Source organism: Myxine glutinosa, chromosome 5 (assembly GCF_964187855.1).
Source record: "Myxine glutinosa chromosome 5, kmMyxGlut1.1, whole genome shotgun sequence".
In the NCBI taxonomy this organism is placed as follows: Eukaryota; Metazoa; Chordata; class Myxini; order Myxiniformes; family Myxinidae; genus Myxine; species Myxine glutinosa.
In genome coordinates, this window is record NC_136265.1 from 125,834,503 (window position 1) to 125,856,587 (window position 22,085).

At 46.5% G+C, this 22,085-nt stretch overlaps 2 protein-coding genes across 2 annotated transcripts in view; both read left to right on the forward strand.

Moving 5' to 3' along the window:
- CDK5RAP1 (CDK5RAP1 mitochondrial tRNA methylthiotransferase) overlaps positions 1 to 22,085 on the forward strand; it is a 28,379-nt gene that overhangs the window by 5,058 nt on the left and 1,236 nt on the right. The window contains exons 5-13 of the mRNA XM_068116346.2: positions 7,890 to 7,990; positions 8,374 to 8,584; positions 8,728 to 8,848; positions 9,125 to 9,355; positions 9,434 to 9,531; positions 16,926 to 16,981; positions 18,332 to 18,462; positions 18,716 to 18,865; positions 21,718 to 21,855. Coding sequence (XP_067972447.2) covers positions 7,890 to 7,990; positions 8,374 to 8,584; positions 8,728 to 8,848; positions 9,125 to 9,355; positions 9,434 to 9,531; positions 16,926 to 16,981; positions 18,332 to 18,462; positions 18,716 to 18,865; positions 21,718 to 21,855 — 1,237 coding nt within the window. The remainder of the gene's footprint in view (positions 1 to 7,889; positions 7,991 to 8,373; positions 8,585 to 8,727; positions 8,849 to 9,124; positions 9,356 to 9,433; positions 9,532 to 16,925; positions 16,982 to 18,331; positions 18,463 to 18,715; positions 18,866 to 21,717; positions 21,856 to 22,085) is intronic.
- On the forward strand, positions 525 to 5,651 carry LOC144892365 (uncharacterized). Its single transcript, XM_078778645.1, has 2 exons — positions 525 to 676; positions 775 to 5,651. The coding sequence occupies exon 2, from the start codon at positions 880 to 882 to the stop codon at positions 5,191 to 5,193; it is 4,314 nt and encodes a 1,437-aa protein (XP_078634771.1). The 5' UTR covers positions 525 to 676; positions 775 to 879; the 3' UTR covers positions 5,194 to 5,651.

Sequence of the window (22,085 nt, forward strand, 5' to 3'; positions counted from 1 at the left end):
CAGAGGGCACTGCAAAATGCAAATTCCTGCTCCAACCAGCAGAGGGCACTGCAAAATACAAATTCCTGCTCTAACCAGCAGAGGGCACTACAAAATACAAATTCCTGCTCCAACCAGCAGAGGGCACTGCATCAGCGGCACAGCCATGCTTTCAGCCAATGATGCGACCCCGCAGCCGCATTTGCTGCATACGAAAGAAGAATTGCAATTGTTGAATTGAAGAATTGCAATTGAAGAATTGCAATTGAAGAATTGCAATTGCAATTGTGTATATGTGTCGGGAGACCTAAAACAACATTTTGGTGATTTAAATAAGTGGCATGGTTAAAAATATCCATATCCATTCTTCAGATGCTCATCCAAAACGTTTAGACATAGATTCATTGAGGGTGCGGATTGCAGTCGGGTAAAGGCTGTCGTGCAAGCGATTGGAGTTGGTCTTGATGGAATGATAACGTTTACCTGTGCAGATAACTTTTAAAATGTCATGCGCTGGGTGGAACTCATCTCAGGTGATACCTGTAGTGAAATCGTATCCGTACTGAACCCGGGTGGGGATGCTCGCTGCTCGCTGTCATTGTTGTCCCCACTAGGGGCGTGACTATAAGACCCGTTGCTGTGTCAGTGCTCCGAGACTTCTCCCTTGTGACATGTTACATCGGTAGCCTCGTTAATGGTACGCCTTTATAGAATATCTAGCTTGCTTGCATTGACTGATATGAATGGCTTTATGAGATGTCGCATCGTATGCTTATTGTGTATTTCTACTTACAGGAATGATCTGATGATCTAAATGCAATTAAACCAAACCGTTGGACTAAAGTTGTGCGGACCTGAATGGTTTTCCACAACACTTAATTGCATTTAAGATCTGCTGACATGGCTGGCAACAAGACGTTGACGGTGTCCATTTTCAGCGCCGACCCACAAGCCACGGACGGAGGCTTGCAACTCAAGCACTGGCTCCGACAACTGGAGCATCTCTTTGATGAGCCTGAGACCGCTCCGACGCCTGCCGCGAAGCTGGCAATATTACACTCAAAAATCGACTACCGGGTCTACCACGCGGTCGCTCAATGCACGACGTATGATCTTACCATCGCGGAGCTCAAGCGGCTTTATATAAAAGAAAAAAGCCCTGTGTATGCGCGTTATTTGCTGCAGACGCGGCGGCAGCAGCCCAACGAGCCTATGGATCATTACGCCCAGGAGCTCCGGCAGCTCATGCTGGACAGCGCCAAGGAGCCACGGACTCCCGAGCAGGCTAAAGATGATCGACTTTTAGATGCCTTCATAGCAGGGGTCTCCTCCCAGGAACTACGTCTCAAACTCTTGGAGAAGACCGACCTGACCTTCGCTACGGCGGTTGAGCAAGCGACGGTGTATACCGAAGCGCGGATGCAATCGAACGCCTATGATCGCACGCGCCTTTTGGCGGGCACCTCACTACACGCCCGGCCGGAGAGTACCACTGACGAGGACGTGGATCCGCCTGCTGAACTCCGGGATGCTCCGGAGGATGACCCTACCCTGACAGCTGCCGTTACGACCAGCAGACCCAAGGCCTTGCGCGGGGCCGCATGTTTTTTTTGTGGAGGGCCTCGTCATGCCCGAGTCGTGTGTCCGGCACGTGACGCTATTTGCCATTTGTGCTCGCTAAAGGGACATTACGCGAAAGTGTGCAAGAAATCGGCACGCGGCTCGCGGCCCTTCGACTCGCGCAGCCGCGGTCGCGCAGGCGCGGCAACCTTGAACGGGCTTGTAGCAGAACCCACGAGCCCAGCGCCTTACCCGACTTCGAAGGGGAGGGCCCCTCTCTGCGGCCCGCTGGGCGCGCAGACAACCTTGACTGGCGCCACCGGACAGCCACCACCGTCTCATTCTCCATCGGGGACAAAGGCCGCGTCCTTGGCCAAACCTCGAGCCACGCAAGGGAAGAAACAGCTTTCGAATACTACGGAAGCCTTTTGTCAAAGCGACCAAACGAAAAAGGCGATTTCGAATACTACTACGGAAGCCTTTTGTCAAAGCGACCAAACGAAAAAGGCGATTTCGAATACTACGGAAGCCTTTTGTCAAAGCGACCAAACGAAAAAGGCGATTTCGGCTACAACGGAAGCCTTTATCTGCCAGGAGTGTCAAAAGGCGATGCCAAATACTACGGAGGCCTTTTCTCGTCGGATTTTGAATCGCGAAACACCGGAATGCTGGGGAAAGCCCTCTGATGACGATAATGGATTCCCCATGGTCAACGCAGACTCCGGCCACGATCGCAAAACTGCTGCTGGTGTAGGATCCACCCGCGAGGCTGGTCCGACCCATTCGGGGGGCTCAGTCCCGCTCCCAGCTGCCTCGTCTGGCCTGGCTCAAGCCCTTATTCCCCTTATGGTTGAGGGCCATTGTGTTCAGGCCTTGGTGGACACCGGATCTACGGATAGTTTTATCGACCAGCGACTTGTGCTCAGGCATGGATGGCGGATCGGGCGGTCTACGAGACGGATCTTCATGGCTTCCCAGGGACTCCGGCTTAGCACAAAAGGGGAATGCCGATTGAAACTAGTGCTAAAGGGACGGGTTTTCCCTGATGTACACCTTATGGTTTTACCCGCATTATGTGCTGATATTCTGCTAGGACACGATTTTCTTAAGCTGCATGGACGTCTGGTAATGGAGTTCGGTGGGCCTGACACTCTTGTTGTGGGGGCGGACGACGCGCTAACGGTGTGCGCCCTAGCGCAAATGGACGTCCGTCCGCTTTCACTGTTCCCCAATCTAACCTCCGACTGTACCCCTGTCGCGGTAAAATCGAGACGCTACTCTCGCGCGGACATGCAATTCATTGCGGACGAAACGACTCAGCTCTTGAAAGACGGCATCATAGAACCTAGTAGGTCGCCGTGGCGTGCCCAGGTCTTAGTGGTGCGCAGTGAGGCCCATCGCAAACGCATGGTGATCGACTATTCCCAAACGATTAACCGCTTTACACAGCTGGATGCCTACCCCCTTCCGGGGATGGACGCGCTAGTGCAACAGGTGTCCCAGTATTCGGTCTATAGTACTCTCGATCTCCGTAGTGCGTACCACCAGATCCCTATCTCTAGGGCGGATCGTATCTATACCGCTTTCGAGTCGGGGCAGCGGTTGTACCAATTCACACGATTGCCCTTTGGGGTGACGAACGGGGTCGCTTGTTTCCAGAGGGCCATGGATGACCTCGTTGCGCGGGAGCACTTAACCGATGTTTTCGTCTACCTCGATAACCTTACGGTTTGTGGATATGACCAAGGGCACCATGACGCCAATCTGAAGCGCTTCCTTGAGGTCGCGCAACGGTATCACTTAACTATGAACGAGGATAAGTGCCGATACTCCCTACGCACCATAGATCTTCTGGGGTACACCGTGACCCATGGCTCTGTCTCTCCGGATAAGGAACGTCTGCGACCTTTGCTCGACATGGCCCCTCCCTGCGATCGGGCGTCCCTGAAACGCGCCCTTGGGCTGTTCGCCCATTACTCCAAATGGGTGCAAAATTTCTCCGCGAAACTTCGCCCCCTTGTGGCCTGCGACACTTTTCCCCTGAGTTCGGCCGCATTGACGGCCTTTGAAGGTCTTAAGACCGACATCGCCCGAGCCGCCGTAGCAACCATCGACGAGAGCGGCTCGTTCGTCCTCGAAAGTGACGCCTCGGATCAGGCCATCGCGGCGACCCTCTCCCAAGGGGGACGTCCCGTGGCTTTCTTTTCACGGACTCTTACCTCCGCTGAGCGGCGGCACTCGTCCGTTGAAAAGGAAGCGTATGCGATCGTCGAGTCTATTCGGCGATGGCGCCCGTACCTACTCGGGCGGAGCTTCCAAATCATCACGGACCAGCAAAGCGTTGCGTTCATGTACGACACCTTACACGCCCAGCGCATTAAGAACGAGAAAATCACTCGCTGGCGTATCGAACTCGCCGACTTCTGTTACACCATCAAATATCGCCCAGGGAAGGATAACCAGGCCGCCGATGCCTTATCGCGCCCCACTACATGTGCTGGTATCACCTCGTTGGAGGGCCTACGGGTGCTGCATGCTACTGCGGGCCATCCCGGCGTAACGCGTTTCGCTCATTTCGTGCGGAGTGGGAATCTCCCTTACTCGATTGACGATATCCGCCGTATCTGTCGCGACTGCGCTATCTGCGCGGAAATCAAACCGTGTTTCTATAACCCCCCTATGGGGACTCTGGTGAAGGCTACACGCCCGTGGGAACGCTTGGCGATGGATTTCAAGGGCCCTTTGCCGGTGTCGAGCGGCTCTCGCTATCTGCTCACTATCGTTGATGAGTACTCACGATTCCCCTTTGCTTATATGTGCGCGGACATGACTGCTGCCACGGTGATGCGTTGCTTACAGAACTTGTTCTCAATGTTCGGTTACCCGGCCTATGTCCATACCGACCGGGGTGCAGTCTTCTTGTCTCAGGAGGTGCGCGGCTATCTGCTCCAAAACAACGTTGCGTCTAGTTACACCACGCCGTATAGACCCCAGGCTAATGGGCAGATCGAACGCTTCAACGGGATTATCTGGAGGGCCGTCATGCTCCATCTCCGGACCCACGGCCGGGGCCTCGATAAATGGGCTTGGTCGCTACCTGCGGCGTTGAACTCAATCCGGGCACTCCTGAGTACGGCAACTAACCAAACTCCCCACGAGCGTCTTTTCCACCACCCCAGGAGCTCGGGGTGTATACGGTCTTTGCCCAGTTGGCTCGCTGGGCCCGGGCCGGCCTACCTTAAACGGGCAGTTCGCGCGAGCAAGTACGACCCCCTTGTGGACAAAGTGCAGATTCTCCAGGCTAATCCTGAGCATGCTCGTGTGATGACGTCTGATGGTCGTGAGACTACTGTCTCCGTTCGTCATCTTGCCCCTTGCGGGGTCGACGACCTTAGTAGGGAATCGGACGAACCGGTCGAACCCATCTATGAGACTATGACCTCTCCCGACGCTCCCATCGCCGATAGTCCACCGACCCTCCCCCCGTCGAGACTGCCCGGGTCCGACGACTTGGCGTTACCCCCTTCGTCACCCGACCCTGTTGACGCCTCTGACACCGGGGATACTGGGTTACGTGACGCCGTACCCGGGGAATTTCGAACGCGTGCTGGCAGAGAAATTCGCCGCCCGGCCCGCTACGGTTGGGCCGACTGATACTCCGCGCCCATGCTGACGCTCACTCGCTTTTAGCCACGCGGCCGTATAATTCTGACGGGGGGTGAATGTAGTGAAATCGTATCCGTACTGAACCCGGGTGGGGATGCTCGCTGCTCGCTGTCATTGTTGTCCCCACTAGGGGCGTGACTATAAGACCCGTTGCTGTGTCAGTGCTCCGAGACTTCTCCCTTGTGACATGTTACATCGGTAGCCTCGTTAATGGTACGCCTTTATAGAATATCTAGCTTGCTTGCATTGACTGATATGAATGGCTTTATGAGATGTCGCATCGTATGCTTATTGTGTATTTCTACTTACAGGAATGATCTGATGATCTAAATGCAATTAAACCAAACCGTTGGACTAAAGTTGTGCGGACCTGAATGGTTTTCCACAACAATACCTTTCATTCTTTTCGCTACTCGGCTGGAGGACAGGCTCTCGATGGAAGGCAGATCACTCTCAATAATAACCTCCATCCACCTACGGTGGTGGAGGTAATGTTTTCACCCCTGTCTGTTTGTCTGTGAGTTTGTCTGTGAACAAGATATCTCAAAAAGTTGTGGAAGGATTTGGACGAAATTTGATTGGATTTGGACATGCGTGATCAACTCCAAGTGCAAAATACATTTGTTTAATATCGCAAACGGTACACTCGTGTTTGCTTCTGAGGGTTTCTGATCGACATACTGTATATTACAAGATTCAGGCTCATGGAAGAGCATAGTGATTGATGGAGGGGTATGATCTGACAATGGGGCAGGGGTCAACAGTTGGACACGGGAACCAAAGGAATGAGAACAGGTGTGAATCACATGGCAAGAAGGTGCAAGGGCAGTCATTTTTGGCCCCGCCCTCTGGAGCAAGGTCAAAAGGTCAAGTACCGAAAAAGATAATAACAGGCATATTTACCCTCGCCAGAGGAGAGGGTATTGCATTTGAGTCCGTTTGTTTGTCCGCACAGAATAAATGAGATTTTCTCTGCAACCGTTGGTCTGATTGACAGCAAATTTTCACCATTGGTGCAACTCCACCTGTATAATTTTTAAATGATAATTATGACGTCATAGGTCACGTGCTATGGGCACCATCATGGAAAAACCCAAAAACTTTGCACCTCCATATCTCAGAAAACGCTGCATAGAAAAAATTGAGACCTGGCTCATTGTAAAGAAGCCTTAATGGGGAATAACATATGTTAATGATGATGTCATAGGTGCCTCTATTATGACGTCATAATTTGACAAGTACAAAACTTCACCCGATCATGATGAAATTTCTTGAGCATCATCTAGGGATAAATTGGTGGAGAAATTGTTTTTTTTTTACTTCGTCAGTCACGTGGTTCGGCCGCCATATTTGTTTTAACTAACACAAACAAAAGCCTTAAGAACCACTAACAACACGTCCTGGAGAGAATCTGCAATCTCTGATTGCTCTTTCTTGTTTATTTATGCAATCAACATTGGAGGATGCATGAAGTATGCAACTTTTTACATTTGACCCCCGGTTCACTCCCCAGGGGGTGGGGACTTAGAGTCACAGAGGTCAAAATGGGAAAAGATTTTTTAAACTCCAAATTTGGTATTGGGTCATTCCTGGTGGAACATTTTGCCATCTTTCAACCATCTTCCTCAAAAACAGACATCAGGGAAATGACCAGTGTTTTGTTAGCAATTCTTCAAATTATCCCAAATGTAAACTCGTTGTTCATCTGCAAACATTCGAAACGAAGAGAGCGACTCAAGACATTCACTTTAACCCGATGGAAACTTTGACTACGAGAGCAGTGTACAACTTCGTGGAAAGCTGAAGCACAAACTTTGCTCCTCTCATAACGAGCACGTCAGTGACCTATCCTCCGGTCTTGCTCTCACTGCTCTTTCATTCCTCTGACCCTTCTCAGCACCTCCAGGATGTACGCGTTCTTTCAGTAACCCCTCCTGGTTATCCCGGCACGTTTTGAAAAAACGGTGAAATATTGTAATCCCATCTGTCAGTCTCTCAGATGTCATCTCCTCCAAAACGGTTGGGCAGAAATTCACCAAACTTGGTGGTTATGATCACCATAGGGCAAGAGCAAGAGCAGTATCATTTTTGGCTCCACCCTCCTGGCATGGGGTCAAAAGGTCAAATACCAAAAAATGCAATTACAGGCACATTTAAAAATATATCTTTTAATGAAATTTTGTACAATACAGTATATGCAATCAACATTGGGGAACGCATGAAATATGGAACGATTATTTGGATTTGACCCCCGGTTCATGCCCCAGGAGGTGGAAACTTGGGGTCACAGGGGTCAAAACGGGAAAAAATCTTTAACTCACAATTTGATGTTGGGTCATTCCTGGTGGAACCTTTTGCAAAGTTTCTGCAGCCATTTGCTTTTCAACAAGAGCCTACCACTCCCGTCACCACTGTAAATAGGCCACACAATCCTCTTGCCACCTCAGGACATCTCGTTTCCAGGAACCCGCCTCCACCAATGGAATGGTTCTATCCAACGGGGAAGCAAACATATTTGTTTCTGGGCTGATGTAACAAAGCGTGGTGTCCTCAATGTAGAAGCTCCAACTTTAAGCAAATAATTTATATCCTGTTGACGTTGAGGCACCTTTCAGGCAATTGTGGTTGGTGAAGTTTGTGGGTTTGAAAAGCTTCATGACCATGTGACTGCTTTTTGTGAACAGAGAGAAACCCGAGCTGACGGTCTGGAAGCGCATCTCTCAGTACAAGGCATTAAAATGGCGACGGAAAGCTCACCAACCACAGCTTCAAATTGGAATCCTTGGTATGTCAGGAAAGCAATTCATTGACATTTGCTTTTTCCTCGCTCCGGGTATCTTATACCTGATGTGGTTAAACCGTGTGTCCGGTACGACTTGGCCGAGCACCAAATGGCTGTGGCAAAACCGGGATGTCGAGCGCATTTGGGATTGGGGTTACACTGGTGATATGTTTTGCTCTATATTCTTGTTTTTATGACCTGAGGAATAATTATAATTATGAGCAGTACTTTGGCCAAATTTGCACCAGACTGTTAGTTTGTGACCTCCACGGTGCACATACCTGCGCGTGGTCGTGCGACCTGCACGGTGCCGAGCTGTGCGTGACTCTCATGACATGTGTGCTCCAGGCAGTGATGCTCCCATTGTGTTTTTAATCCTTCCACAGGATGCATGGCAGAGCAGCTTCGCCATAATATTCTGGAGCGTGAGCAGGCGGTAGATGTGGTCGCAGGACCGGATGCTTACAGGGACTTGCCAAGGCTGCTGGCAACGGCTTGCAGTGGACAGCAGGCCATCAACGTGCAACTGTCGGTTGATGAAACGTACGCAGATGTGACACCCGTTCGGATGCAACCGGGAGACCCTTCTGCCTTCGTGTAAATATCTTTTCATATTGCCTTTCTTCTTTGTGTTTCTATATCTTCCCTCCGTGTGTTTTGACACAATGTGCACACCTGTTCGCTGTGCCACGAATCCTTCCGACCAGCCAATGCCATTCCCATCCCTGTTCCGGCAACAGTTCCATTACACGTGGCTGCAACAACATGTGCAGCTACTGTGTAGTTCCGTTCACACGCGGACGAGAACGCAGCCGACCCCTGAGCTCCGTGCTCGAAGAGGTGCGCAATCTGTCCCAGCAGGTATGAACTCGTCATGAGCATGTCACAAATAAATGATGGCGTGGCCACCTGAAGCACCGCACCATCACGTTTCAATGTGGACCGTATTTTCTCTCCATCCTTTCAGGCCCGTTATCATTCAAGCAGAGCTGTGGCCTACTCATAACTTTTGTTGTTTCCCGCCATGGGCTTTGTCTGATTTGGGTTGTTCTGTTTTCGAATTCCTTCAGTTAGTCATTCATTATTGCAAAGCAAATGGAAAATGAACCCATAAGTTCTCTCGGTCTCATTGCGTAGGGTGTCAAAGAGGTTATCCTTCTCGGCCAGAACGTGAACAGTTACCTCAACCCGGGGATCTCCAGCATGGCAACCAATTCACCTCCACCACTCAGTAAGGGTTTTCGCAACCGATGCCAACGCAAGGCCGGTGGCACGGGATTCGCCGAACTACTGGACCAAGTGTCCAGTGTCGACCCGGAGATGAGAATTCGTTTCACGTCACCCCATCCCAAAGACTTCCCAGACGAGGTGAGATGCCACTTGATGACTCGCATCCTGCTTGCTGCCCAGCTGAGTGTGCATTTCATCATACCTGCCCACCCCCAGGTGCTCCACGTCATCAGGGAGAAACCAAATATCTGCAAGCAGATCCACCTACCTGCGCAGAGTGGGAGCACAGGGGTCCTCGAGGCCATGAAAAGAGGGTGGGTCTGGACAAGTCCCATTATTGTGCACCATTCCAACCGACGGTCATTGTCTCACTGATGAAAACTCAATTCCTTATTACAAAATCAATTGATCTAATAAGAGTTTGACTTTTTAAAGATCTACTGGGGTATTTATATGTCACTGATGTGCCTACACTTTCAATTTTAGCACATCATATCTGGAGATAGAAGGCATTGCAAGAGGTTGGCGGTTTTATTTATTTATTAAAGGATCTGGGGCTCATAGTGGAGCAGACGAATACATGAGACAAACGCAGCCACTGAGCTTGGTGGAAGTTTCGTCACTTCCGGAGGCACTGTGGGTCTAGCGAGGCCACAACAATAACACTGCCTTTCTAAACACACTCAGCGGAGCATTTCCCAAGGAGGAATTTCCTCCTCCTCATGGATGCCAACCTATGGGGAATATTCGTGCTCTTATCTATCTATAATTCCAGTAATCTCTGTCTGTACGTTTGTACGTTTGTACGTTTGTACGTTTGTCTGTGACCGCTGTTTCTCGACAACCACGGGTCCGATATACTTTTAACTTGCCAGGTATATTGCTGGGGACCCGAGGATGTGCCTTTTCAAGGTTTCATATTAATCGGACAATTACTTACCGAGCTATGTCCAAAAAACGATTCAACCAATCAGAGAGCAGCGAACGATCGCGTGTGCCGAACGTGGCGGGCACACTCTGCCTCGGATGGCACATTTGAGAGCGTATTCATTTATTTCACGTTTGCAAACTATGTTGGCGTTAAACTATGTTTTACAACTAATAAAAACGAATTTGCGATTCATTCGCTTTCCTGCGCGTTTGTTCACGCGATGGCGATTTCTTTACCAAACTCCGGAAGCCGTTCGCTTTGGACCAAACCATTGCATGTAAATAGAGGGGGGGGGATTGTCACCACTCGCAAGCCGTTCGCTTTGGACCAAACCATTTCATGTAAATAGAGGGGGGGGATATAATTTTAGATATAGATATAGTACGGGCATGCCCTAGTCCTTTTAAATACAGTAATGCACTTCACTGTGGTAATCCTTATCCTGATGCAGCAGGAAGGAAGGAAGGCAATGCTGAATGCCAAGCAAGAAAGACGAAAAAAACGCACACACAAAGCGAAAAGTGTGGTTAAGCAATTGGTTATCTTCTGTCTGTCTGTCTACAAACGTCAGTTTATGATCGAGGAATTGACGAACAACTTAATTTCAATCAGTACTTTGGCTCTGAATTTGTCCCGATCGCACATGCGCAGAGAGGAGTGAGATAGTTTTTAAGCGGTGAAGCCACTTCAATATTTAACTCTGTCCGTCCGTCCGTCAAAAATGAAGAAGAACCTTTAGTAAGGGCATTTTATGAGATATTTCACAAATCTGTTAACTAAATTGTTACCAAAAAATTTCTTCACCAATATGTTTGTAAAGGTGTGTAATAACATGTGTTAAAATGTTGAAGTTCAACTCCCGTGGGAAACCCAGAAAAAAAGCTGTTGAATTCGGGTACCGAAAAATTATTTTCGAGATTTTTATTTTTTTAAATCGGCCCTTAAGTAACTTATGAGGGGTCAAATAAGGGTTTTTCATGATTCTGAGTTGATTGTTAACATTTATATTTTCACTTTTACATTTACACACAAAGTAGCTTTTATTTCACATACATATATAATACTCAAGAGTTATTTCTCATTCACAATGTCAGAAGTTTCAACAGTCATTGTCTATGTCTTCTACAGACTCAACAACATCATGACTGCAGTTTCTGCATGTAATGCCATTACAGACTCCACAGGCCGAGATGCACGTGACCCCATTCTTGGATGAGGAGGTGAACACGGATTGCCTTGTCAAAACATCCTCCATCCATGATGTGGTTGGCTGTCGTACTTCCAGGATAGATCAACTGGATCACATCTAGTAGTCCAGAATCTTCCATGATGTTACCCATTCATCCAAGATAAGACTTCAGCAGGTGAAAACCACCCAACCTTGGAATGACGGGTAGATTTGCCTGCTTTATTATATTCACAGCCTTCAGCCAAATCGGAAGATCAAAGGTCACTATAGCGACCCCAGCACGCCGTATGCACTCTTTCAGAGTGGTGAAGATGGTGTTGAGGTCATTAGGGTCTCCTTCAATAACTGGGAGGAACTCGATCTGTGTGCTCTGCTTTGCATCATTAGCATGGATTCTCTTCATCCAGCCATTCCACTTGGAGTGTGGGAACTCAGGATCGTTGGCTTTGATCACCCACCCCGCTGCCCAGAGTGTGTCACCTGGAGTGAGGAGTGGCTGATCATGAGCCAGGGAGGAGGAAAGCTCAGCGAGGGGGAGAAACATGATCGCGTTCGTTCCTATCTGTTTTCTGTTCGTAAATGGAATAATCTTTACTTCAGTTCCTCTCAGGATCTTAGCTTTGTCGAGTGCCTTCAACTTCACCCGGGGGAAAGCTGCTGTTGTCTGTGGATCTGGCAAAGGTGGTGCCGGAGAGGTGACTTCGATCCAACCCATTGAGTGAAAGGGAGTGTTTCCGTGAATAGAGACAATGTTTAAATCTATATTGTCTCCAACAAACTGAGTGACTGCATTGTTTGTTTCCCCAACCTCCATAAAGACCACCTGATCATTACTTGACAATTCACTTTCACTGGCTGGCACTTTGGCTGTCATCACTGATTGATCCTCAAGCGCAGCATCAACCGCAACCTCATCATTGATCTGTTCATCGGTTTCCTCCACAATGGTGTCAAGAGTGCCAGAAGTATCTGGAACATCATCTCCACTCCTACTATTAAGGAAGCAGTATTTGTAGTTTTGTGTCTCCGTGTAAGACTCAGTGTATCCCAGCCGGTGGAACTTGTTGAGCATCCATTTTGACCCAAATCTATGATCAAGTTGTATGGCAAGCCCCATTTGGTGTGGCAATACTCCAGACCGAGGTCGACAGGCCTTAATAAAATTCTGCCCCCAAACGGCAACTCTTTCGTCTGTCTTGACAATCGGTCTCAAGAACATCTGAAGGCTTGCAGGAACAAGTGTCAGCTGACTATCGATGTCAGTCATACTGTGTGTGGTGGGGTATGACTTTGGACCTAAATCAATCAAGGCAATATCATTGGATATGAACTTGAGTGCCGTCTTTATGATCTGAGTCTTCTCATCTCCATGGTCAAGATTAGCATGATGCTCTCGCAGAATATTGTCGGTGCCATCTTTGAGACAGAGTACATCTGCCCTTCTTTCCTGTGTTGTGAAATACAAGGTGTCTTCGTATTTCTCTAGAAGTTTTATCTTTAGCCAATGCTTTGAATAAGAAAGGCTCTTCTCTGGTGACTGATCAAACTCCTGCAGCTTTTCATGGACTTGGTCCATGTTCATTACCCCATGCTCTAATTCTGAGTCTAACCATTCGCAGAATTCAATAAAAACTGCCTCTCGTTCCTCATCAATACTCCTCTGTCCTCTCTTCCTTTTTCCTTCCTCATCAGTCTTGGACAAACTGTCACCTCTCGCAAACATACGTTTGCATCGCAAATGGTACAGTGTTTCTTCTGCTACCAAGTCGTTGATCCCTTCCAGGCGTCCAGTGACTTCAGTGCCCCAGTCATCCCCGCGACTCCGTGCTGTCTTCAGCAAGCTTGCCTTCAGTGTATCTGCAGTCAAATTATCTGGCACTCTGTATTTCTTTCTAGCTTGTGCTGGATTATTTTTGTAGAGCTGGGCTGGTTGGTTGCAAAGAATGCATACATCCTTATACAGGAGGTCAACTGACTGTGATCTTCTAGAACTGCAGCCAGTTGATGAACTGAACTCACAAGTAGTGCGTCTTCTCTTCAACTTTGATGACTCTTTCTCTGCTTTTGATGCTTGAGCTGACTTCTTGGTGGTTGCAACAAAGTTGTTGTACAGATCATTTTTACACTTCTGGTGGTACCTCAGTTTTCCTTCCTTTTGAGCCTCCTTCATACGTTCCACAACAGTAACATTTTCGACAGTTTCTGCTTGTTTCAATAAAGTTGAGTATCCCTTTGGAGTTGCCTGTATGAGTCTTTCAGCTGGTGTATCCGAGCGTGCACAGATGAAGCAATTGAGCACAGGTGGAGTAACGTCTTCATCCATATTGCTAGACTTCATGTCCTGCAAAGTAGAAAATGAGATATATTTAGAAATTATTTTTCCACAAAGGAGTGTCTGTGGTGAAATATAAATGTTAACAATCAACTCAGAATCATGAAAAACCCTTATTTGACCCCTCATAAGTTACTTAAGGGCCGATTTAAAAAAATAAAAATTCTCGAAAATAATTTTTCGGTACCCGAATTCAACAGCTTTTTTTCTGGGTTTCCCACAGGAGTTGACCTTCAACATTTTAACACATGTTATTACACACCTTTACAAACATATTGGGGAAGAAAATTTTTGGTAACAATTTAGTTAACAGATTTTCATATGTTTCCCTTACTACTTTCTAACCCACTGTGTTTGATTCTAGAGTGTTCTAAAGGGTGATTATAATAGATTTTAAAGGGTAATTCTAATGGGTTTCATTCATTTCTAGGCTTTGCCTATTTCATCTTTAAAATGTTAACCTGAACCACTTCCTTTGGGCACCAGTGTAATTTTTTTTTTTTTTTTTTTTTTTTTAAATCTGCCTGTCTCGCAGCCAAACAGAATTGAAAATCACTCCAAGCTGGAAACTTTTTTTTTTGTATACTGAATCGAGGCTCATGAAAGAGCTAACATTTACTTCACAAACAAATCAACCAGACAAACAAAATATATAAAAAGAGGGAGCGGAAGACAAGATGGGGAGAGAAGGGGAAGCACACAAACACAACATTTGAGAGCAGGGAGATGTATGGAAGGGAGAGGGCTTGGGGGGAGGAGGCGTGGGAATGGGGGGGGGGGGGGTTGTGGGAGAAGTATAAAACACAAGGACACCAAGGACTTCCAGGACAGAAGTTGGTATTTCAAAAAAGTGAAATTGGGGTGAAATTAGCGGGGGTAGAAAAGATCAAGGTTTTGGATGGGGGAAGATAAGAGATGGTGGTGAACAGCTGTTTTAAAGACCTGGAGGGTGGAGTGGGATTGAAGAGAGTGAGGGAGTTTGTTCCAGAGGCAGGAGAAAAGAGGAATGAAGGAGTGGAGGTGAGCAGAGAATCTTGATTTTGGCAGTTTAACCATAAGAGGGTTGCAGGCAGATCTTGAGCGACCTGTAGGAATATTTGCGGGACAGAGCCCAGAGAGAGCTGGGGGGGGGGGGGCAAGGCCAGAGAGGAGTCGGTAGAAGACGGAAAGACCACCAACCTGCCTGCGGTGAGTGAGTGAGAGGCCCTTGGAGTTAGCTTCATCGCGGGAGATTCCAATGATTCTGAACGCTTTGGTTTCAACAGCGTGAAGACGAGCTAGGTGTGAGGCAGGAGCACCAACCCAGAGGGGGGAACAGTATTCCATTGAGCTGCGGATGAAAGCCTTGTATGTGTTGAGGAGCTCAGGTGTGCCAAGGAAGGACTTCGCACGACGGAGGATGCCCAGTCGGCCGGAGGATGCCCAGGAGGCCAGATTTGAAATGTGGGTGATTGAACTTAGTTTTTAAGGATGCCATAAAGGACACAAACAAGAAGTATGAAGAATTAATGTAACGTGTCAGATGAGGTGGTGTAAAAGACGTTGCATCAACGGCGGTAAAACCTCCAAAATATTTTTTCTACAACTTTTAAATTCGTTATTTTATTTCAATTTAGTTATATACTTGAACACTAGAACACAAATCACCTTGTTGGCATTTTCAAAAATCTTCCGTTTAGCAGTACTTGGACAAATTATTCTGGTGTTTTACATCATTTCGACCAATCAAATTTGCTGCTCGCAGAACCCGCTTATGTCCTCTTTTCTCAACACCGCGTGGGGTAAGGTGTTCCATGAACTCTCTAGTTTTTAAAAAGTCTTTGGTGTGACTCAGCCGGGGATTGAACCGCCGAACTCCCAGACTCGAGGACGGATGCTCCAACCATTACACCACCGAGAGTGGTTTTCCAATTCAGATCGATTTTGGATTCAACTCTGCATGGCAACTTGGGACTGATAACCTCACAGGGAACATCCTGTTATTCGCGCAAGATTGAAACCGGATTTTATTGCCTATCCATACCATTTTTATTTGACCAAGTTTGGTCATTCACATGTCGTTTTGATCGTCGACTTAAAACGAATAAGTTTTATGAGACATGAATAGTGATGCCCCCTATTTACAGCAATTTGGTCAAAAATAACATAACGCATGCGGTGGGGGTGGGAGTGGTATGTCCGAGCGTTTAAGGAGGGAATGCTACAGGAGGTAAGGGAGGGGGTGTTTCCAGCGCCATAATGTAACGCTAAATCAATCAGTGACAACTTTGTTCCAAGTACCAAGTATTTAAAGATTTTTTTTTTTTTTTGTATACAAGATCGAGGCTCGTGTAAGAGTTAACATCAATCACAAAAAAAAAAAAAAAACCGACACACAAAACATACAATTAAGGGAGCAGGAGACAAGATGGGGCGAGAGAGGGAAGCACACAAGTACAACAGCAGAGAACAGGGACATCGGGAGATCTGTGGGAGAGAGAGGGCTTGGGGAGAGGAGGCATGGGAATGGGGGGAGGGAGGGGGGGGGAGGTATAAAACATATGGACACTGCAAGGACTTCCAGGAAAGAAGTTGGTATTTAAAAAAAGTTGATCTGGGGTGAATTAGTGGGGGTAGAAAAGATCAAGGTTTTGGATGGGGGAAGATAAGAGATGGTGGTGAACAGCTGTTTTGAAGACCTAGAGGGAGGAGTGGGATTGAATAGAGTGAGGGAGTTTGTTCCCGAGGCGGGAGAAAAGAGGAATGAAAGAGTGAAGGTGAGCATAGAGTCTTGATGTTGGTGGATAGAGAGGAAGTATTTGATGATATTTGTATTCGATACTTACAAATTTCTTTATTTAAATTCCAACATTGCTTTTTCCACAGACACTTGATCTCACTTGCAAATGAAAGCAATTGAACATACGATATTTCGAAACTGTTACATCAATCCAAGCGATTAGTCTGATGACGTCATTACAGGGTTTCCGACTGCTGCCTGGTCTTGTTGACGGTACGCTGTACCGCCTTTACTTTTTCAAATATAGTTCATAGAACCTGATAGAAACAACGGGATAAATAGCATCCTGGGGATTAAGGTATGAAATAGGGAGTGAGGAGGTGTCCTATTCGAGTGTTGCATGATGTTCTATGGGCTATCTATTGAAGCGTTACGGAGCATTACAGGAAGTTGAGTGTGTCAGATTTGGGGGGGAAAATGTGTTGCGTAATTTTTAAAATGGCACCTTACTGATGTGTATTTACGTTTACTTTGTAGGCATACCCGAGAAGCTTATCTCGACCTAGTGGAACATATCAAAAACGTGATCCCAGGTGAGCAGATCTCAGATTGGAACCCATTCCTCATTGATGTGCGGGTTAAATAAAAGTGGGTGCCTTCTTCTTCCTCCTTTTGTATGCAGAACCTGTGCTATGATGAGCCCCTTAAAGGTTAAAGCCGGAATTCTTAATTTGTTCAGGGTGCTGGTGATAGCTCACCTACTCTTGCTTAAGGACACCATGTGATCTTTAAAGTCCACCAACTAATGCCAGCAGAAAGGACGCTCATTTAACTTTCATCCAAGGGACGACATGAACATTGATGTCTCGCCCTGCCTGATAAACACCAGGATGGCAGTTATAGCTTGGTCGAGATTTAAACTGCAGGTTAGAGAAGCTCAGAGGTGGGTATGCATACCTCTAGGGCAGGGGTTCTTAACCTTTTTCCCTGTCAAGACCCCCAACGGATTGCCCACGATGTCCCCATACCCCCATCGCCAGACTGTTGACTGACCAAGGCGCACCAAATGTGCGCACAGCTAGGGGGTACTGGGGGCATGTCCCCCTATAATTTTTTGGATTTCTAGGTGCTCTGTGGTGCATTCTGAGGGATGTTTTTACTTTAATTGCCTATTTATTTGGATGAAAATTCGTAACTTCTTACCCAGAAAATTGAATTTATATTTGTTTCAAATATAATTATACAAATATAATTTGTTTTGAAATATATATATTTATATTTAAATATATATTTATTATATATTTGAATTAATGAATGAATGATCGTTTTAAGGCCATTTTCCCCGCTACAGCGGGGGTTAGCCTTGCGGGCCCCATGACAATCATGTTTCCCTGTTTGAGGCAATGTTTTTACGGCTGGATGCCCTTCCTGGTGCCAACCCTTAGTTGCCTCTTACGATGCGCAGGGATACGGTGTACCTATTCTAAACCGGGGTACACACCGGGATCATTCATCCCAGCAGGCTGGTACTCAATTTGCCGACCTCGGAAGGATGACAGGTTGAGTCAACCCCCCTGGTGTTAATTCAGCGATCGACCGGGATTCGAACCCAGGTATCCTAGGATCCCAAGCCGGCATCCTAACCGCTAAGCCAACACCGCTAAGCATATATATTTAAAGTTGATATTTCATTGAATTGAAACGATGAAATTTCATTGAACCCCACGTTATACAATTTATTATTATAATTTATTACGAGTCCCATACCCCCAGATTTTGGTCCCCATACCCCCAAGGGGTATGGATACCCCAGGTTCAGAACCCCAGCTCTAGGGTATCCTACTGGCCCCTGTGGGTACTTTATCAGTTGTGGACTTTAAGGTTGTCATGACACATCTGCCGTTCCCTGGTGATGCTTGCTGATGGGGTTTTCTCTTGGTGAGGTGTGTGTTTGAGTAGCGACTTCATCGCGGGATTCTGCGGTGAGACGGAAGACGACCACCAAGAGACGCTGTCCCTCATCCGTACTGTCTGTTACACCATGGCCTATCTGTTCAGTTACAGTATGAGGAAGGTTTGTTTCCGTCTCGTCTCGTGCATCGTATGATTTTAAAAGATCAGTTTCATCACGGTCGCTTAGCTTGCACTCGTACTATCAAAGTAGCACCGATGTTTGCCTTGGCGGCTCACTGCTGTTTGTAGCACTGTTTCACTAGGAGGACAGAGAGGCCCAGTCCACATTGACATTTAAGAGGCAGACAGCTTGGGATGCACTCCTGCAGGTTTTTTTTTTTTTTTGTCCTCATCAACACCTTCCTCTTTCCCAGAAAACGCATGCCTTCCACCGACTTCAGGACGACGTTCCTTTGGTAACGAAGCACCGCCGCCTGGCAGAACTCACCGAGACCTTCCGCTCAACTGCCTCCTTGCTCAATAGTACCATTGTGGGCACAACCCTGCTCGTTCTGGCTGATAAGGTGAATTACGCATTTGCTCATAAAGATGCATGTTAAGTGAGATGTTGGCACGGTTTAACCTTTCACCATTCCAAATCCAGGTGAAAATGATGAGACAGATGAAAAGGACTAACTCGGGCAGAGATTCTTTTTTGATTTGTGCCAAGTTAGAGACACACATCTGCCTACTCTTTCCGTGGGAATGTCACCAGTTACAAGAGAGTGCAATGAGATGGGATAGCCAGCTTAACTCCTCACTCGGGCTCTGCACTCTGACACAAAACCCCACCGGGACAACAGTGCTCTAATTGTTTCTCTCTCGAGTCAATGCACCTGCTGCCTGTTGTTGAAAACATACAGGTTAGACTCTCGAGGCCTGTATTCTAGAATGTTCTGATCCTTTTTTTTTCCTGGTTGGACTTTGCAATTTCATTATGCTGTAATATTCATGGTTTTCCTTAACTTACACCATTTATTTATTTGAGTTCTCTTACAAGGAACTTAAATGAGGGAGGAGGCCATTAGGCATATCAAGCCTATACAATTGTTGCCAACCTATGTGTGTTTGTCCGTTTTCCTTTTGAAACGCTGAGTGTCCGGCAAGGAAGCAGCACATCATTAACGCACGCACGCTTGCGAAGTGACAACCGTGGTTAAGCAATTGGTTCATGTCCGTTTGTCCATCTGATCAATTTATGATCGAGGAACAGATTTTTTTAATTGAATGTTGTATTTTGAACACGAATCGGATCATGAATAGGAAGGCAAGTCTTTAGTTTAACAATACTTTGGCTCTGAATTTGTCCTGATCGCACATGCGCGGAGAGGAATGAGATTTTTACTCGGTCTGGTTGCCTAGCAGTCAAAGAAAACTTGAAATCATTCCAAACAGGAAGCTTACTGTTTTTAAGGACGTTGTAATGGACACAAACAACAGGCACAAATAACTAATGTAATGTGTTTGATAGGATGATGTAATAGACACTGGGTAAAACGGCGGTAAAACTTAATTAATTAATTTATACGCCTTTAAACTCTTATTTAAATTTAATCATATACTTAAGAACTATAGAACACAAATCGCCTTCATAATACTTCCGATAACCATGCAGTATATCAATATATAGCATGAGAGGGTGTGGCATGTGAGATGATGAAGAAGATGGCACTGATATGGATATACGTACAATGCTGATTGACATTGTGTTCTATCGTAATCACTAAAGCTTTCATCTCCTGAACTGCGACTCAACGTGGTCTTATTACAGTGTATAACGGTGATGTTTAAGATTTCTTTAGTACCGGTTTCTAAAATTTCAGATTTTTTAAACAATTTTTAAAATCATTATTTTATTAAAATTGAAGTATATACTTGAACACTGTGTGGGGTATTGTGTTTCATGAACTCTCCAGTTTTTAGTCTTCGTTATTCCTCAGCCGAGGTTCGAACCACTGACTTCCCGGAATCATCACGGACTCTCTAACCATTACGCCATCGAGTCTCCTTGGATATATTTTTTAATGATTATCATGAGACCATCTGGTGCTTACAATATGCAGATTTGTACTTTTGTGTCTTGTTTAGACTCTATAATCACCCGTTCCCTTCAGGAGCAGCCTGGAGGTGAGGGTGGTGGCATGAGGGGGCAGGTGGGGCAAATATATATTTGTGTCGTGGCTAATAATCCCCCCTGTCTGCAGCAGGGTTCAGTAAACCACTTGCACTGTGCCGTGTAGATGGGAAAATTATAAGCCATCTCCGCCCCCGATTGGTGATTTCTTCTTTTTTTTTTTGTGCCCATGGCCTGACCCTGGGTAGCACGGACACATATGCAAAATTTGGTGGAGATCGGCCCAGCCCCGTTTTTTTCGATGATTTTCAGATGTTCACACGTACACACTTACAGAGAATTGCCTTATTTAACATCGAAGGATGCTCATTTGGTGCTCCCGATTTTGTGCATCATCAAAAATAAACAAAATTGCTTCATGCTTTTCAACTCGAACTTTCCATATTCCTCAACCTATCATATGATCATCACACAATTAACACACCAATGTGAGGATATTGGGCACAGAAGACCGATTTGATGCACCATACCTGTTCTGCACACACACATTGCCACTCTTTTCCACACATTGCCACTCTTTTCCACACATTGCCACACACATTGCCACTCTTTTCCACACATTGCCACTCTTTTCCACACATTGCCACACACATTGCCACTCTTTTCCACACATTGCCAATCTTTTCCACACATTGCCACACACATTGCCACTCTTTTCCACACATTGCCACACACATTGCCACTCTTTTCCACACATTGCCACTCTTTTCCACACATTGCCACACACATTGCCACTCTTTTCCACACATTGCCACACACATTGCCACTCTTTTCCAACATTTCCACATCCTGCTGCTTAATCGGATTTACGTCCTCTTCCAAAAGGCTGTTCTGTGATTGCAGCACGCCCCGATGACACTACACCAGCACGGCAGTTTTTAGTTAAATTGGACCCTGTCAGGGATATAACCAATACCATCATTTGCAAGCATGCCACAAACTGTGTTAACCTGCCGCTCGTTTGATACACTGTTTTGTTGTGATTGCTGAAGGGAATGTGAACAGCTGTTGGCCATTGTTTGCAGCACAACAAATAGCCACGAGACCTGTATTTATTTATGAATGGGTGTTTGAGCAGCCCAACGAGTCCATAACAGCGATACCCTTGTAATGAAATAACCAGCTTATCACTCAGTTTTACTTGATGATTTTACCATATGGACATTTTCCAGATATAATATCAGGAAACATGTTCATTTTTGCTTCCCATTACGAATTGTCCCAACATTTCTGGCTCCCTAGATCAGCCGGCGCTCCAAGGCCGAGCTGCTGGGCCGGAGTGAAGGACATTCGGTTGTGTTTCCAGCAGCTTTGGTGCCTGCACATCCTGGGGCTACAAATCTCTTGCCCATCTTTCCAGGAGACTATGTTGCGGTCAGGGTGCGTGCAGTAGTGTTACATGGATGATGTGGCAGTGTCACGGGTTTTTTGTGTTTGTCCATTATCATCGACACCCTTTCCTGATATATAAATTGTTGCAGTGAAGAGTGAGATTGTTTGAATTGAACAAGGCCCAACACAAAGGAAATTACCTCTTGATTTAACATCGGATAGGTAAGAAGAAATGAATGTTTGAATGTGCTCGGGAGACCAGTCACAGTCAATGTAGT